This window comes from Ixodes scapularis, unplaced genomic scaffold, assembly GCF_016920785.2.
Source record: "Ixodes scapularis isolate PalLabHiFi unplaced genomic scaffold, ASM1692078v2 PGA_scaffold9__187_contigs__length_104089568, whole genome shotgun sequence".
NCBI classification, from domain to species: Eukaryota; Metazoa; Arthropoda; class Arachnida; order Ixodida; family Ixodidae; genus Ixodes; species Ixodes scapularis.
Genome location: NW_024609884.1, coordinates 19,717,560 through 19,735,753, shown reverse-complemented (window position 1 = coordinate 19,735,753; position 18,194 = coordinate 19,717,560). Strand labels below are relative to the sequence as shown.

The 18,194-nt window shown below is 42.2% G+C and overlaps 2 protein-coding genes across 5 annotated transcripts in view; one reads left to right on the top strand and one right to left on the bottom strand.

Annotated features, from left to right (window-relative positions):
* Positions 1-3,511: 3,511 nt before the first annotated feature.
* LOC8030868 (carcinine transporter) lies at positions 3,512-10,728 on the bottom strand. The gene is made up of 9 exons (XM_029993209.2): positions 10,297-10,728; positions 9,025-9,128; positions 8,431-8,606; positions 8,179-8,347; positions 7,647-7,773; positions 7,240-7,567; positions 5,910-6,091; positions 4,255-4,427; positions 3,512-3,991 (listed from the first exon to the last, which is right to left on the bottom strand). The coding sequence occupies exons 1-9, from the start codon at positions 10,693-10,695 to the stop codon at positions 3,925-3,927; spliced, it is 1,725 nt and encodes a 574-aa protein (XP_029849069.2). The 5' UTR covers positions 10,696-10,728; the 3' UTR covers positions 3,512-3,924.
* Positions 10,729-14,991: 4,263 nt separating this feature from the next.
* Positions 14,992-18,194, top strand: part of LOC8030867 (retinoblastoma-like protein 1) — a 33,152-nt gene continuing 29,949 nt past the window's right edge. For 3 of the 4 annotated variants that reach the window (XM_040504755.2, XM_029993211.4, XM_029993212.4), the window contains exon 1: positions 15,005-15,266. In XM_040504755.2, the coding sequence (XP_040360689.1) occupies positions 15,129-15,266 (138 nt within the window). In that variant the 5' untranslated portion in view covers positions 15,005-15,128. Of the gene's footprint in view, positions 15,267-18,194 lie in introns of all 4 variants that reach the window. The other variant, XM_029993210.4, reaches the window with a different exon arrangement.

Genomic DNA, 18,194 nt, shown 5'->3' with positions numbered 1-18,194 from the left:
GAAAATATTGCTGCTCTCAACGAGCAAGCAAACAGAGGTCCTATGTGCCAGTCATGCATGACTGGCGAAAACCTGTGCGAAGTAGCGACATTTTTTAAGTGCTCCTCGACAATGGCATCTCTCTGCTGACCTCTCCCGTGCAACAAAGATGGCACCCATCAAGCAACCTTGTTTCCATTGTGCTTGTATTACTACAGCGCCATGTGCCGCCCATTTGTCGACCTGGCAATCGTTTGTTTATGCTGTTCTCTTTTAGTGCTGACTGTAGGTGTAAATGTAGTCGGGTGGTAGTGCAATAGATCATGTAGCTCTTGGTTGCCTGTATGCAGCAGAAGTCTCATTGAAGATTGTTTTGTAGTTTTTTTTTTTGTACCATTTTTGTCATTCAGTAGTTTCAAGAGCTGACTACTGCAGCGTTGAAGGCAATCCAACAAGTGCCCGGAATAAGTTACCAAAAGACTTGTTCTGATATTTTTTTTATATCTAGCTTTGAATACACAAAGTATCTTTCACATCTTCCATTGAAACGTATGCTTCCATGAATGTTCATTCCCAAATAATTTTATAGATAAGCATTTAAATACAAAATTGAAAGTTCGAGTAAACATTTAAAAAAATAATATAAGGTAGATTAATACATCCACTTTATTTATAAATACAGTATTTAGCTAATTACGACAATGCACTATAATTAGGACCCAGAAAACTCGCCAGGCATAAATCAAAGCACATAGGAACTTTGACATGTTCCATCAGGGCAGAAGACTAGTGAGGATTATAAAAACTGATGCTGACAATGTGCAATACATACGACATAGTACACCAAGCACAACATACATCGGAACACAAAGGAATTCTAACATGCTTAGGTGCACGGGTATCAAACGGGGGACTAAGAATAATGATGCTGGTGGTTACAATCTCCGATAAATAATATGACAAGAGGGTACACCTTACCCTAGGCAGTTTTCTTTTGTTTTTTCTGGTATCTTTGTTTACGCAGTTGGTTTCTGTTGCAGCATCGTTCCTTTATGCACGCGCTTATTTTTGCGCCAGTAGCAGCAAGCGGGCTGTGGGCCGGGCTCCATTGGAAGAACCGTGGTCCGGGGTTCGGAGACCCCTAGTCTACAGGTATGTTGGACATGCTGAGCGAATTTATTTACTGGTGTGTCGGACGTTTGCAGTAAATGTTTTAAGGCACATTGGGCAAAACCTATCAATTTATGCAGGGACTAATCAAACGGTCAAGCTCGTTTACTATTTTAAGAGTTGTGCAAGTTGCATGGGGCAGAGGTTTTATTTTATTGTCGCCTTCTTGTCTTTGTTAGGAGAGTCGGAACTTCCATGGCAGAAGGTGCAAATCCCCCCCCCCCCCCCCAAAAAAAAAAAAAAAAAAAAAATACTACAGAAATTTAATGTAAGCAATGCCGGGGGGGGGGGGGGGGGGGGGGGGGGGGGCAAAAATCTTCCTTGTCCTCCCCATCTCCAGATTAGTTGCCATGCCTCTAATTTAGTGTCGGAACAAAAAGAGCTGGAGGAGGTGATTGCCCCCCCCCCCCCCCCCCCCCCCCCCCACACACACACACACTCTTAAATAGTTTTGACGCCTCTGCTTCACAGTCAATCAAGTCAATCATGCACCTAGAAAGTGAGGGAGAGGAGGAGACGGGAGCGCGCAGGGACGTCAGAACGCCAACCTCTGGTCGGTATGGTTACTGTGTAGACCTAAGGCGAACTGGCTATGTCTCCACTGCACTCATTGAACGCGTTCGAATGCGAAAGCCAAATGTTGGACGCCGGCATTCCGCGTTCAACGGGTGCAGTAAAAACAGGCAGCTAGCTTTAGGTCTACCATTTATCTTTTTCAACCAGAGCTCGGTGTTCTGATGTCCCCGCATGCTCTCGTCTCCTCCTCTTCCTCAGTTTCTGGGTGCATATTTTGTGAAATACTAAAAAGCACCCACCCAAAAAGTAGAGGAAATCATAAAACATGGGGAATGAGCTCTTGCCAGGTTTGAAGAGTAGGAAAGCAAAAGGGGCACATGGTAGGGTGGGCCCTTGATTGGTTAGGCGGAATGGTGTAGATGTACAGGGTGTCACAAAAGAAAATTTACACGGTCTTTTTTACCGCAAAAATAAACTAGGCATCGCCGAACGCTCATTCTCCGCCCAAAGGCAGAGCTAGAGGTCACAACCAGATGCCAAAGTTTCAGCCCGATTCGATAACTTAATCAAAAGTTATAAGTGATTTTCTGAAAATTTCAATGGGAAAATGGAGCCCATTTTCGGTTTCTTGTGCCATAGAGCCCCATGTGTTTGAAAACTCCGTCGGCCGCCATTTTCCCATTGAAATTTTTAGAAAATCACTTATAACTTTTGATTAAGTTATCGGATCGGGCTGAAACTTTGGCATCTGGTTGTGACCTTTAGCGCTATCTTTGGGCGGAGAATGAGCGTTTGGCGATGCCTAGTTTATTTTTGCGGTAAAAAAGACCGTGTAAATTTTCTTTTCTGACACCCTGTATGTATAGGAGTCGGCAGAACCCCCAAGTTTTAAAGCAATTGTGCCATTTGCCTACCATTCATTTTGCCTCCACGCTCTTGCATCAAGCTTTACCGCTTTGCACTGGCGTGCTTGAAGAAGTCTCTGATCCAGGAGGTGATCTCGGTTAGCTCACTGGGCTCAAACGTTTGCTGGAGTGGGTGCTTCATGTGTCCTCTTATTTTTCAAATTTTCAGAAGTGAGGGGTGGAGTGAATGATCTGTATTTTACATTACTATTGGTTTTCCCTTTTTGCTACCCACCAAGTAGGATGACGCAATACGCTGATTCAACTGAACAGAATCATTTACTAATGTGCCATCATCGGGACCTGTGGCCCAATGCCTCTGGCACATACTTTGCACTGGCCTTTTATCAGCACAGGAGCACGTCTGGTGTGGCCAACTGTGCTTGGCTGCATTGCGGGGAAGACGGTCCAGGGTGGTTAACATGTTGGTAACCTGGTTGGCAGTGGTGTACAGCAAGGTGCCCACAATGCAAACGGCAAGGTGGCATCTGCGCTATCTAAACATCATACTATGTCAATAACTTGGACGATTGTGCTGTACCTGACCAGCAGAGGTTTTCCAGCCTAGCAAGTCATAAGAATGTTAGCTCGAAAGTATGAGCTGATTGAAAAGCAATTCTGCACCGCTATATTAAAGTGAATTGACCAGTCTTATTTTCATGGCTTTGCTTGGACCAGTTACCGCAGACCGGTGGGGTTAGCGCCTTTGTGGAAATTGACCAAATACATCCGACATGCCTCTACAGATATTGACGAAATATGTCTGACATCTATATGTGCCGCATATCTTTAAAACGCTGCCAGATGTTTCAGTACCTGTTGCATTGTCTGCAATATCAATAGTATGTTGTTGCAATAAGATTAATGGTGTCCAAGTTGCATGAGTGGTAATGCCAGTCTTGTTACTTGTCAAATGGCCACTCTGTTAAAAGGTTGCCTTGTACATAAAATGTGGCTTTATTTATCGAAAACACACTTTCCCAAAAAAGGCAGCTTGTGTCCCTTTTGAAAGCATGCTTTGATCAGACCCCTCATAGACACATCTGGGTCCCTGATTTATAGAGAAGGGCAAGATGAGAACGCAATCTCTGGGTGTAGTGATGCCGGCATCTTGTTTTGGGAACTTTGGGTTAGCCTACAAGTGACAAAAAGAGAATCTGTGATAAGAAAAAGAAATACGAGAAGAGGAGATGGAATTGGAGTGTGGAAGGAAAGAAAAATGGCTCAGAAGAGGGTGCTGATAAAAGGGATTATAGAGAATCGGTGATGAGCGAACAAACGGAATCTTGCAGCTTTCAGGATTTTTACATTGGTAGAATTAAGCAACTGGGTCACAGCATAATTCTCTAGGGTCCTAAAATGATAGTGTGTTTTGCTTGAGGTCTTCCTCAGTCCATACTTTGTTGGCCGTCTTCTTTCTGCTGCAAATCCAGAAAGGCTTGGTTAAATTGGGGTAGTTCAGCATTCGATGCAAGGTGCTCTTTTCAGTATTCAGACATGTGGCCTGTTCAGTGGAACAAGAAACTTTCTATGCATTTGAATCTACACCTTTTGCACATTGTGAGAAAAAATATGAAAAAGCCATAAATGTGGCAACCTTCCCCATTTTCTATGCTCTTTTTGTTTTGTTTTTTTATTACAAGTTTGCTTGAATCAGCATGTGCTCCTTGAGATTATGCCGTACCTGTTTCTCATGCATTTCCACAAATGGATGTCTCCTCCAAAAGTGTCTCCTTCTGTGAGAGTCTGTGGCAGATGAACCTTCATAGTTTCTGGCAGTAGCAGCACAGCGAATCCTCCAGCAGCAGATAGCCCTCCAAAGATTGCACCAGGGATGACCATGCTGTACAGTTGACCCTGAAATGACATAACGATTGGCTAAATTGCCTCTATAGCTCCGCTTTCTATTGATGCAACATTTTATTTATTGCTCAGTCCACTCTCCCACTTGCATATTGAGTGTAGTTGAACTACTATGGGGTTTTCTGGGTGCTTCGCCGTAGTGCACCCAAGTGCTAACGGAAAGCACTCTTCCAGAGTGGGACGTTAAACACTCAGATGTCGGTTATATTAAAAAATAAAAAAAAGGAACTTGGTGAGCTCTTAGTTGCAGTAAAAATTTCTGAATTTTTTATGATTACTTATATTTAGGAATTATCTATGATCAACTGCAGTATTTTTATTCTGGCAATATCTTTTTTTCAAATTTGAGATTTAGCAAGGGTACTCGCAAGGAAGTTTACATAAAGTGCTGTTTGGGTTTATTTTAACTCTTTTGTTTAGTTGTCACCTTTATATACACTTTATCCGTTCGAGGCAGTCAATAGGATAAATTAAAACTGAATTGGCTGAAGCTTGGAAGGAAGCTTGGGAATAACCTTAACGACTGACTGGATAGTTTTAAAAAGGCATAGTTATCGTCACATGCCTATCTTTGTTATCATAAAGTTCTACGTACAAAATATAATTGATGTTCATAATTCAATAACAAGCTTTTTTTTTTTTAAATCTGAATTAAGAATTTTAGTTTTCTTGCAACATTCAAAACTTGAATAAAACATAAATTAATGCTCAAGATTATTCTAACATTATATCAGTGGAATATACCATTGGGGTACTCGCAAGAATGTTTACATAAAGTGCTCTATCGGTTTACTTTTTATTTCAACTCTTTTGTTTAGTTGTCACCTTTATATGGGTTTTATCCGTTCAAGGTAGTCGATAAAATAAAAGAAGGCTTGTCTACAAGATGCTTGTTGCCATGCCTAGTGCTTATGTGTGCAACTAAACAATTAATTCTGTGTTTGAAGGAATCAAACCTGCCATGCAGTTGATGGTAACAAAAGGTTGCACAGAAGTGTGAAGGCAAAGTATGTATGTTTTTTTATTAGTTGAATAGGCCAAAACACATAAATTTTAATGTATACTATGCAGTGGTAGGAACAAAAAAGAAGTATGTTTGTGCTCCAAAAGTACCTTTTCCTGCTCCATAATGGACTTTCGGCTCCTTCAAAAGGTGCTACAAAAAATACTTCGGCCAATCACATCTCTGCCGTGTCGTTCATTTGTCTGAGTATTTTGACACTGTGTCAAAAATTTCTTCTGTTTTGCACTTTCTAGTTTTGGAAATTTTCATCCCTGAAATCTGTGGATGATGTATGTATCACCTGCATCCATCCATTTATATTTAAAAAGTAATAGGGCTTGGAAACCTCCATGCTGCACTAATAATGGCAGTGTCTATACAGGTAACGGAATATGGTTTCAATGGTAGCACAAATTAAATAGACTCCTTAATCATGTGCTTGGAAAGTGATTGGAAAAGGGCTCATCACATACCAGGAAAAGAATGTGGGGAGTAATGATGAGGCTGATGCTGCCCGTCATTGCGACAATACCCATCGCAAAGGTGCGAAGCACAGTGGGGAACAGTTCAGCACTGTAGACATAGATGGTTGCAAATGATGCAGTGATGCTCATTTTGCCCAGGCTGCACAGGGACACGTTGAGCCACACTGGATCTGCATGGATTTATACATGATTTGAAGTATGAAAATCTGAGTCACCTCTGATTAGGAGTACCCAAGTTCGTTTTTCATGGCAGTTAAAGATTATGTTCAGTACATCAAAGAAACTGGATGCTAAGGCAGTTATAGGATTTCTTAATAATGTTGGATTTTGAGTTTTGCTTTTGTAGAAGTGGCACCAGAAATTGTTTAATATATGCACTTTTTATTTTATTACAGGGTCTTTTTGAGAGCATATGGGACTGTAAAGGTCTGTGTTTGTCATTTTTATCATAAGATTTCTAATTTTGTTTAGGAATATTATGATCTAGATAGCTAAAGGGCTTGCTCAGAAGTGAGCTGGCAGAATTTTCCCATGCAAGATTCTTGTGCAAAGTTTATCAACTGACATGTGGAGGTCATACAAATGAAGTGGCTTAAAGAGTGCAACGTAATTTTTAAGAATTAAACGAAGTGACAGGATGTGCCTTTAAAGAGCAAACCATTGCAGATGAAAAGTTTTCAAAAAATGTTGTGAATAACTTTTTAAATATTTTTCCTCATTATAATGCAACTTCTTGAAGGTGGTGTGCATGAGGCAGTCTTGTGAGAAAATGTTTATCCAACTTTATTGTTTGGAAATACTAAGGCGATTCATGTCGCTTGATATCGTAAGCATGCATCTCGGATCGCTTTAGGTGACACCATCTAGCGGACCCAGAAGACCAAATGTACACATTTAGACCATGTTAGGAGCCAGGAGGTATTGCTTTCTGACTTGCTGCTTGTCCACTCTGCTGTTCTTGTGGTCTTGTAAGGTTTTCTTAAACTCGGCTAATTATGAAGGAAGCGTAAAAACACGTGCAAGGTGGTGAATTATTTCTTTAATGACCCAAGATGAGGCTAGTTTGGCTATCTTAGTTGTTTTGTTTCCTCGTCTTGGGTTTTTTGGAAATTTTCTAATTAGTATGCATGGCATTCCCAAATAAAGCAGAAAGGTAGGCCTTATTTGGGAATGCCATTTTGTGGGCTGGACGGGGTGCCCACAAAATGATCTTTATAACGTGTTCCAAAATGACAGCTGACATTTCTCGAACAGGCTACCTTTCTGACCCCTGGGGATGTTTTCTGTACCATTTACCTTAAATAAGACATGCACTTGCCTGACGGAACAAGGACACTAGATATGCATGCCAGGCCACCTATGAGCATGCTGGATACCATTACAGGGCGTCTTCCGTACTTGTCCATGAAAGCCCATGCCAGCAGCACTCCCGGCACCTCCACGGCACCACTGATGGCGAACGAGAGGTAGTCGCTGATGTTCATAGTGGAGGTTGCAAGGGAGAGGCCATTGTACACCATGGTGTTGGCTGTCCAGCTGAAGGTCACCACAAGAACCTTCTTGAGGAGGTTAGGATAGCTGGCCAGCTTTTGGAGTGACACCTCTTCTTTGAGGTACTTATTACCGGTGAGCTTCTGCTGTTGCTCCTTTTTGAAAAATATTTCAGGGATGTTAGTTGCTAGTTTGTGGGGCTGTGGTAGTTATGACACCTAAGGGCTCGCTCACCATGCAGGCTTGAAGAAAATTTGCTGGAATTTTTTTCCCATTCCATTTTGCAATCTTCTGCACCACATCCTCGGCTTCAGCCATCCGGTTTTGACTGAGTAGCCAGCGTGGTGATTCGGGAATGAACCTGCACAGTTGTTTTGCGAGTGATATGCACAAAATTTTGCATTATTGGTGGGGTTGTCTTTAAATTTAATTGGAGGTAAAATATCATTTAAAAGTGAATTCCAATTTGGGAGGAGCAAAGTTTGTGTGCAGACATAATAGCAAGCCCTGTTTCTTATTTATTCTCTCCTAATGATAAAGAGGTGTTTTATACGACGTGTGATGCCCAACTGTGACCTGATACTGGCTACAATCCTGGAATGCTGTGTGCTTTTAAAACATTACTTTCATCGGCCAGTAGCCTGATTTGTATTTGTACTTGCACCGAACAGGCATATTAAAACTCCCACCACTGTTTGCAATCTATAGATTGCACTGAATTAGCTGTTAAAGTACAGGGGGAAACCATTACCAACGGATTACATACCACCATACGACGAGGACTGTTATGAAGGGCATTGATGTTGCAAGGGACACCGTAAACCAGTCCCGCAGCAAGTAGGCAATCCCAGCCAGCATTATAAAAGGAATACCATAGATGGTAGACACAAACATGCCGCTGAAGGTACGCTTCTCTGGGCTCATCAGCTCCATGCCTGCATGGAATCGGTAAACACCATTGCTGCGAAGAGGACGGTTGTATCTTATTTCCACACAGTTGTTTCTTAATAGCCTGAACAGGTGGCAAGAGGTTCCTTACTCATTATGAATGGTATCTGGAAGATGGCTGGATAAGTGAGCCCTATGATGCACCTCCACGCAATGTACTGTTCAAAGGTAGTCGAAAATGTTGCCCCTATTCCTGCTCCGAGGCTGAGTAGGACAGTGATCAAGAATGCCATCCTTCTTCCGTACCTAGTAGACAGGCACATATGTAGAACCTTTTTAGGCCCGAGACTGGGGAAAAGAACGTACAAAGTGCAAAGTGGCACGGATACATTCCGAGTCGCTTGAGTATGACTGTTATTTCTTTGTGAACGCCAATTAGTGATGCAGTATGTCACAGGTGACTATTTTTCACCCAGACAAGAACTACGGCGAAAGTTGAGAGCAATCCGAGCCAATTTGGCAGCGTGCGCGTTACAACGTGACCTTCCATTGGATGCACTAATGCATAGAGTTCAAAGCTATCTGGCATGCTATCAGCGCTGAATTTAACTGAGGTGGCTTATAGCATCCACCATGACCCTTTCTGGCTGAAATAGAGTAAGTAGTTCTATCAAGGAGTGCTGAATAGAATATGTGTTCTTGCGGGATAAATCTGCTCACTTGCCTGTCGCCAATAGCGCCAAGGAGCACAGTCCCTACAACGCTGCCAGCGTAGAGTGCAGACTGCGCTGTGGACACCTTCCATGCGTCCTTGCAAACCGTATTGGTCTAAGAACACAAAAACCAGACAGAGTGTGCTGAAGGTGCGCATACCGATTCCCACAGGAATCTATTGTCACACGCAGGTGTAATGCTAAATAGGAAATGTTGAGTTGAATTGTAGATAAAAGTTCTTTATCTTTGTTTAATCCTGTATTTTTGTCCTTCAGCAACTGTTTTTTTGCTGATAATCACCAAATATTGTGTTCACCTAAGAGAAGCCACCTAAACACACAACAATTTCTGCATATTTCACTCAGTCACAAATGTCAAACTACACATTATGATTATTTATGTTCAATCTAAATAATATCAATAAAAATTAACCTGATTACTTGTTACATATTATTACTATCTTTGTCAGATTTTTTCCAAAATGTGATATGAGTAAGGCAAACCTTGGACACCGTTGGGGATATACATTGCTTTTCCATGTTTCTATGGCTTAAAGGTCGACTTGCAAAATGATATTCTGCGTGGCAGAAAACCCTGTACCAGTCTCCCCCTATCCATTTCTTCTCATGCTCTTTGCTCCTTGCCTCATCCAACACCTCCTAGATAGCAAGGCCATAGTGCTAAACTTTTTATAGGACATGGACATGAGTGTTGCGTCAGTGTTCGGCGGGGACTTGTGTTCAGTATGAGAATATGAGTCTCCACCAAACGTTGACACAACACTCGTGTTTAATCTGTGCCCCACGCTGGCCTTCGGTGCTGTATGACATTGAAAACCCAGCACTACGGCCTTGTTTCTAGGTGGTGTTGGCTAATCCCTGCAGAAGGGAGGTGTTTCCTGCTCTGGCTGTATGTCGAGCTTCAACAAAGCCTAAAACTGTTGCCAGCTGAAGCACTCTGATGCTCAATTTGTTCAGATTATTTTGTTCTTTCAACTAATTTTAAAATAGGACAAAAAACAGGGTTTATGTGCATGTATGCCTCGCATTACGAAAAGCAATTGAAGTAAAGCAGCAAAGCAATGTAAGATGACATAAGACTGCCTTCTATAGCTTGTATATACACCGTTCCACCAAAGACGTTTAGCGGCTGTTATCCTAGATGTTGGTGCATTTGGTGCGTGCTTCCCCTGCTTGCCGAAGTGGCAAGCATGCATCACTGGACTGTTATTATTGAACACTGATCGAACTGTTACATTTTGTAAATGGTGGAAGGGTCTAACCTGTGTCACTAGTGTGCTATCATAGTCGACAGTGCTGTATATCCATCCATGGGTACAAGGCCGTATAGGCCACGAAGAGTTTGGTTGTCGGTTCGCCTGAGCATCCAGGGCACTGAAGATGATAGCCGTGTAGTTGACATCATACATCTCACACTTTGCAAAATCATTTGCTGCTGTCTTGGGTATGCTGAGTTCCTTCAACACATCTGGAGGCAAGACATCTCCAACGGTTTCTATCTCGGGTACCCTGCACCAGTGGTCTGGTGTGGCAGAAATGAAGATGCTGTTAAAGAGTGTGAAGACAGATGTAAGGGTTGCAGGTATACAAAGTAAGAAGTACGTCCACTTCTGGTATAGTCCGAATTCACCAATATGGGGAAACAGATCATCGAAATCCATAGGTCTTTGTGGGTCAGCCTCAGTCCACCTGGATTTTCACTGGATCAGCCACGCCTTGCCCTGGATCAACAGATGTCAGCAGGTGCCTCATAAAGTTACCTTCCATTCTTGCACTGTTTCACCTTGATTTTTATAGTAAATGCCATTTCCATAAAGGTATATCTGTAGAGGCCCACATACGTGTTATAGAACTCGGTAATAATGATTGGTAGCTTCTTTGGAGGCCTTCCAATATTATGTAATTCTATTGTCTGGATTTTTTTTTTTTTTATGAGTTTGTTTACATGGTAAGATGCAGATTCATTTAGGCTGTGTTTACAGATGTGGTATTACACACTGATGTGCAATCTGCAGGATTTGTCAGCAATTAACTCATCTTTGTTCATACGTTGCTCATGCATGCGTTACGCAAAAAGACTAACGTAAAATCCCGAGAGGTGCCCCACTCCTAAAAGCTAACCCACCCCTAATGTTGGCTTGATTTGCTATTTTATTTTAAACACCGAAAGATAGCCCACTCCTAGTAATCATAGTGTTCGGATCAATGATGACCTCAGTCTGGGGCGTGGCGTAAATATGTGTAGTTAGCTATGATGGGATATAATCGAACACTGCTGACTGGGAAGTACAGTTATCTTTGCTTCATTGCCCCTCTTCGCGATAGCAAGTTTGGTAAAAACACATAATCTAAAAATATAATGTTTTCAACTTTTATTGATTGCACACTGAAAGTTAGCCCACTCCTTCTTTTCATTCATTTTTTTTCTCGAACTTAGGTAACATCTCTCGGGATATCTGCAAGATACACCAGAACATTATAAAGTAAGAAAATAGTCATTATTCAGTTGCATGACTTTCAAGATACTTCTAGATAATTGAATACTGGATATATAAGTAGAGCATGTTACAAGGATGGCTAGCATTTTAAAATATAGAAATATTTCAGAGAAATAGCCCATGAGTTTGTAAGCTAGCCAGAGTTTAAAGGTGTTTTTTTTTTTTTGTTTTGTTTTTTTTAAGTCGAGCAGCTTTTGAAGATAAATAAAATGTATTATCACATGTGCAACAGTTAAGGGCGACATACATAATGCCAGTGTCTTGGATGTTTAGGTCAAGTAGTCTTACCTGCTTGAGTACATCCAAAGGAATAGACAAACAGACAGGATGGCGTGTAGGCATACGAAGAGAATCCCACAAGTTTGCAACGGTGCTATCTGTCTTTATGGCGGGCACTTAAGTGCTTTTCCAAGTTCCTTGGTCGCTCGTGTCATTTTGCTATGGCGTAGCTTGCTACTAGGAGAAGACAAGGACTTGTAAGTTTTGTCACCTTGGTGATGGAATTCTAGGCCAGTTATTCAAGTTCACTATGCAGTTGCACTGCACCAAGCCTGTGTTACATGAAAAATTCAACCTTTTTTTCCTCTGCATTCCAAAAGGTAATGTGTCTTACTTCTTGCAGTGAGTGTTTCATTGGAGACATGGGAAATGCTTCATTTGACTTGAGAATAATAAAATTGTATTCATATGTGACATGTTTTTTTCTAAAATGTGTTTACTAATTCCTACAGTGGTGATAGAATTCAAGTCCCCTTGGTAAATGTTTCACAAGACAGTCGATATAAATAAAATATTTTTGTGTGTGACAAATTTCCCAACTTTTCTTGCCATAGATACTAGTTTTCTCATGTTTGAAAACTGTGAACAGAAACTGACAGACGAATTAGTGAATGTTGCAGCAAACTGAGAGAGCACGAGATTTCAAGTAAGAGCTAGGATGTGTGGCACCTGTAACCTTAGTATATAGCAAACTACACCACATTGAATATGCCAGCTGTATTATTGGTAAAACCACTATTGTGGACCATATTCAGACTAAATTCAGGGTTTAATAGCCCACAACTCCACGTTGACGCTTGTAAGCTGCAATTTTTTTTTTTTTTTTTCGTGGAAAAATCTAGTGGAAGCCATGAAAAAAGTGTCTTTGTGGGGATGATGCTCAGCCAATGGGGTAGTTATTAAATGCTTGAATGTCACCAGATAGGAGTAGGTGTCAGTGGCATTCTAGAATTTCGATGAAAGTTAAATGCTTTCTTTTTTTTCTATTTGTCGTCTGCACATATCTTTTTATGTCATTGTTTTAAGTCTTAGCTTTCATAATGAAACTCTCATTATTAAATATGGAAGATATCCACCCAAAATCGAGAGATTTATATTTATAAAAAAAAAGTTTGGGGGCGATTTTTTTTTTTTTTTTTATTTATGTACTTTACACAAACCAATTCTGAATTTTTTGGGGAAAAAAAGGGTGTGGATGTAAGCTTTTTTTTTTTTTTTTTGAAGTAGTCACCTTTTAGGAATTCAACATCAGTAAGTATGTATATGCATTTAAAAATACAAAAAAAATATATATATTACTTGAATAGCGTAGTAATTAGTCAAAGTGTCGGTGGACCCTCGCACTCCTTGGAAGAAAGCATGGGTAAGCTCGTTGGGTAAACACAGTGTGTCCCCCCAAGACGTTGGGGTGTAGTCTCCCAGTGAGGCTACCTCAACGGGCAACTGGGCTCTGCAAAACAAAAAAAAACAAAAATTGCTTTTTTTTTTTTTTAATAAGTTGTTTATCGTCGATTGCTAAGTCTCCACCAAATGCAGCGCTAATGGTCAGCGTCAAGTTAAGAGTTCAGGGGAGGCTCTCCCCACCTCTTTCCAGATTAGCTGAGCGAACCCTGGAGAGGAGGTCACCTAGCTGCTCTCCGGCATCTGCCCTGCTAAAGTGGAAAGAGGGGGGAGGAGTTTCCCCTGAGGGGCGAGGAGTTTCCCCTGAGAACTAACTGATTTATCTTATTTGAAAACGATAGATCTGAAAATTTCGATGGGAAAATGAAGCTGATGACCAGTAGCTGACGACATACTCGGCTGTATTCCTGCTTCATCGTCTGCCATTTTCCCATTGAAATTTTTAGAAAATCACTTCCAACTGTTGACTATGATAACGGTTAGTTCTGCTGGAACGTTGGCATCTGGTCCGGACTGCTAGTGCTATATTTGAGTGGAGACTGAGCATACGGTAATGCAGAGTTTATTTTTGCGGTAAAAGGCTACATTTTTTTTTTTCGGGCACACCCTGTAGGGTTGTAGGTGGCTGTTGGTTTATCTTGGAAGGGCCTTTAATTGCAGTGTTACAGCAAAATAAACCGAATAACTTTTGGGGGGGATATGTGTTGTTTCTGGTAATTTCTCATATTTACTGTAGTGAAGGAGCAGAAGTCTGTTTTAAGTTATTTTCAGAAATGGTTGCTCAGCAATTTTGGGTTGCATGATCAATGCAGCCCCCCCCCCCCCCCCCCCCTTTTCTTTTTAACTAAAAAAAAAAATTAACTTTTAGCTGTGTTGTCTGATCCTCGAGCAGCTCTTGCTTCATTTTGCTTGTCCACTCTTGAGTCTTGACATGGACCCTGCACACCTTTTTCTTTTTGCGCATAAACTGGAACCGGGTAATCCTGGCAGAAAATGTTCCCGTCTTTCATTTTTGTTGGGTTCCGTTTGTCTCGCCAGCACTGCTTACACAGCATTTTGAAGTTCAACTGGTCCAACTTCGATACAGCTAAATAAGATTATTTTGAATGGCATAGCCCGTATCAGTGCCCAACCACGCCAACCAGTGGCGTAGCCGGAAATTCTTTTCGGAGGGGGGCTGAAGCCCCATAACCTCCCCCTTCCCCCTCCCCCTGGTGCTACGCCTCTGACGCCAATAGTCTCTAATGACTGTCGCGTTATCTTGGTGCCACATAAAAGGTTGAGTGAAGGCTCAGTTGGCTACAGCCGGCTCAGCCGGTCGGAGTCTCGGAGGCAACTGGGGAAATTTTACGTCAAACAAAACTCAAACAAAACTGCACACTTCATATATTGTTTCACAAATTATACTACGAGGCCGAGCGTGTTAAGCAAGTTTAGTGATTTTATGCCCTCCTCGACACCACTCGCTCGAGACGGAACGAAGTCTTTGGTCAGACTGCCAGACTACCCTAAAGGCCTCAGGTCCCTCCCGAAGTGCCGAAACTGCCGAAACCACGCCGAAACAAGCCGAAACAGGCAGCGGAGTAATTTGGCACTTCTAGGGTCCTCCGAGGAGCTGATCGTTTTCTATTATAGATAAGTCACGTAGCATTTATTTTTTATTTTTACGAGATTTTTTAAGTTTGGAAATATGAACTCTATGCTGACTGAGCGTTCTAAAATTCTTTCTAAATTATTTCTGGCTTCCCTAGTGGCGACGTAACGCGGTACTTCATTCTTGTGCGGAAGAAAGTTGTCGTTCGGCGGAACGTTTCCCGCCAAATCGCCAGGCTATTTTTCTGCATGTGAGTGTGGCTGTGGCTTTGCTGTGTATGTGTGTTTAGGTCAGTTTGTGGGTCGCGCACCTCTGTTTCACGATGGGACTCTCAAGTGAAGGCGATCAGGAGATCAGAGCGCTTTTCCAAGAAGTGTGCTCTAGCCTGAATATGGACCGCAACACATCGGACCAGGCTTTACACACATACGAGAGCATCAGCGTGAACTACACACTCGAGGTAAATCTTCCCAACCTTCGAATGATCCCGAATGCCTCAGCTGTGGAAGTCGCAGTCAGCCGGTTTCGTGGACCTCGTGGAACAGAACTTTTCGTTATTCCCAGTCACGGCGCAGTGCTAGCCTTTTGTCAGTCGCCTCACAAGTATCTGATTGAGCGAGCGGAGGTTTAGTGGGGTTCTAAAGAAAACAACATCGGTCAACAAACTTGCATCTGCTCCTTCATAGGCAACGAGAAAACGTGAGAAACGTCGTTCTTCCGTCGAAATGTCGATCGACCGTGATATAACGCGGCATTCCATCACCGCACCCGGTTCGTTTGTTTTCCTTTCCAGGTTCTGCGTACTGCCCACCCAGGCAGCTTGCAAAGCGTTCGGAGGGTGTTGAATCAGTCGCCGGCTGTACTTTGAATTTGATTGAAGAGTGTAGCTAGAAACTTGCGAAAGCCTCTATCGTGGAGCCGACCTTCACGGCTAATTAAAGTTTCTACCCTGCAATGCCTCTCTATCTTTGCTAGAGTTGACTCATGCGTAGATCGTTGGTATGAACGATAGATGTCATGGAGAATGCATGCTTTTCGAACACTGGATGGTGTTGACTTTTTTCCTATCATATTGCGAAAATTTTGGAAACCATTTCAGAATTTCAGGAAAAACGTACACTTCGTTGCCATTTTCGTCTCGCTTGTATGAATCCCGTGTCAGAGGCAAAGCTAGCCTAGTTATGGCAGCATATAAGGGTTATTTTGGTGTTTTTATTATTTCAAGAAAACTTGTTTCTACTAAATTAATATTTGGGAAATAAATTTCTCTACTGCAATTGATGTGGCAGATAGTTTTGTATTTTCCTTGCATGATCACACAGGCACCTGTATTGAGAAGAGTCAGTGGGAAGGTTATATTGAAAAAACTTCCACAGCACAATATGTAGAAGACACACATTGGGGCTCCAACTTGGAATTGTGCTACGTTTTGAGGGGACAATGTTGTAAAATATGAATGCACTGAAGGTTCATATTGAATTTTCAGAAATACTTAGCACTGACTTTCCCATTTGAGGAAATGGAGCCTCGTAACAAATCTTAAAGCCGTCGGTTAATGTCCTGCGAAAGTTGCACGGGCTCAAATTAAGCAGCAGTTTCTAGCTTTGTACAGTCTGCCACATTGTGCAAGGATCTTCTGGATACTCAAATGCCAGAATCGTTTCAGCTTGAAGAGATATTTGGCACTAAAGCAGTAGCTGTAAACTTGATCATCTGGAGTTTCATGGCCATTTTGCTATTTCCTAATGTATGCTGGCAGAAACTGAGGGTGAGGAGGAGACGGGAACACGCGGGGACATGAGAACACCGAGCTCTGGTTGGAATGATTAAATGGGTTGACATAAAGCTATACTCCGTTTCACCTTATGTTGTACCGCAGCGAAGGCTGGAAGCGCGAGCTCAGAGCGTTGACAGCTGCCCTTACTGCACGAGAGCTTGTGAAGCCGAGTTCTGCCCAGAACAAGGAGCTCTCGCTTATAGCCTCTTTTGCGGTACAACATAAGGTGAAACAGAGTATAGTTGCCTTCTTCACGGCACTGTTCAAACGCTATGGCCAAACGCCAAACGCCGGAGTTCCGTGTTCTAACTAATGTGTTCGACGAGTGTAGTGAAGACAAAGATAGCTTTGCTCTCCACAGCACTGTTCGAATGCATTTGAACACTGTACGCCGGCGTTCCATGTTCGACGAATGTAGTAGAGACAAAGGAAGCCAGCTGTAGGTCTACCCACTAATACTCCAGCCAGAGCTCGGTGTTCTAACATCCCTCTCGTCCCCTCTTCTCGTTCAATTTCTGCCTCCATTGCATTGGCACTGGTGGCTGTGAGGGACAGAAGGGAAAACTTATGTTCTTATTCCTCTTTTAGGATCGCTATCCACAGCATGTACACTAAAGGCTCGTTCAACTTCACACAGTTGCGTTAGAGTGCGACTGCAAAGGGATGCTGAACCAAAATCTGGATTCCATAAAGCACGGCGGCAAAAGCGTGCAACATGATGCTACAAACATCAAAACATCACTCATATATTGATGTATCAAACGGATGACTGTATTAAAAAAAAAATAATAAAATAAAAAGGAGGCGCATTTGACATATGTTTACGTATTGTTTCTCTGAGAAGGAGAGGGAACGGCCTTGCGTCTTCTTTGAGAAGGAGAAGGAATGGCCTCATGGCGGAGCCTCGCCGCGTTGAGGGGGCGAAACAAAGAGAGGAGGAAACGAGATATTTTGACGTCATGCGCTTCGTCGACCTTGTTCAATCACAACCCTTTTTTTTTTAAATACGGTCGTTGATTTGAGATATCTCCTTACGAGTAGTGTTGTAGGGATTGTAGCGTCCCGCCTACAGCTCCTGCATTGTTTTCTGAAATTCAAATTTCGGTTCACCATCCCTTTAATGTTTCAAACCCACTTTAGACAGTACAAAAAAATAGGTTTCTGAACGTATCGCACTGCTATTTAGCACATATTCAACCTTCTAGCTGCAATTGGGCAGCTAGAAGGTTGAAGCTTGGAGTGAAAATATTAACTGATTAACTTACCTCGTTCCTAAAATATATAATAAAAACCTGCTTCAGTCAATCTATGGCAGCATTCGCAGGCAGTTTGATGACCGTGCTCGCCCAATTTGTGCCGCTGGGAAGCACCGAGCGTGCCGGCGCCGAGCTTAGCAGGCAATCTTTTGAAACATTTTATTATGCCAGAACGTGTCTCTCTTATGTACAATTCTGAAAGTGTGATAATTTTTTTTAAAAATAAAAATGGATTGATTTGGAATACATGGATTTAAACCTCTTATGGCTCCCCATTTTTGGTGCGAAGATAATCGGTCGAGGCGCTGCATACTCTCGTGTCTTGGACTGTGCCATCTGTTGAAGCACATACAAC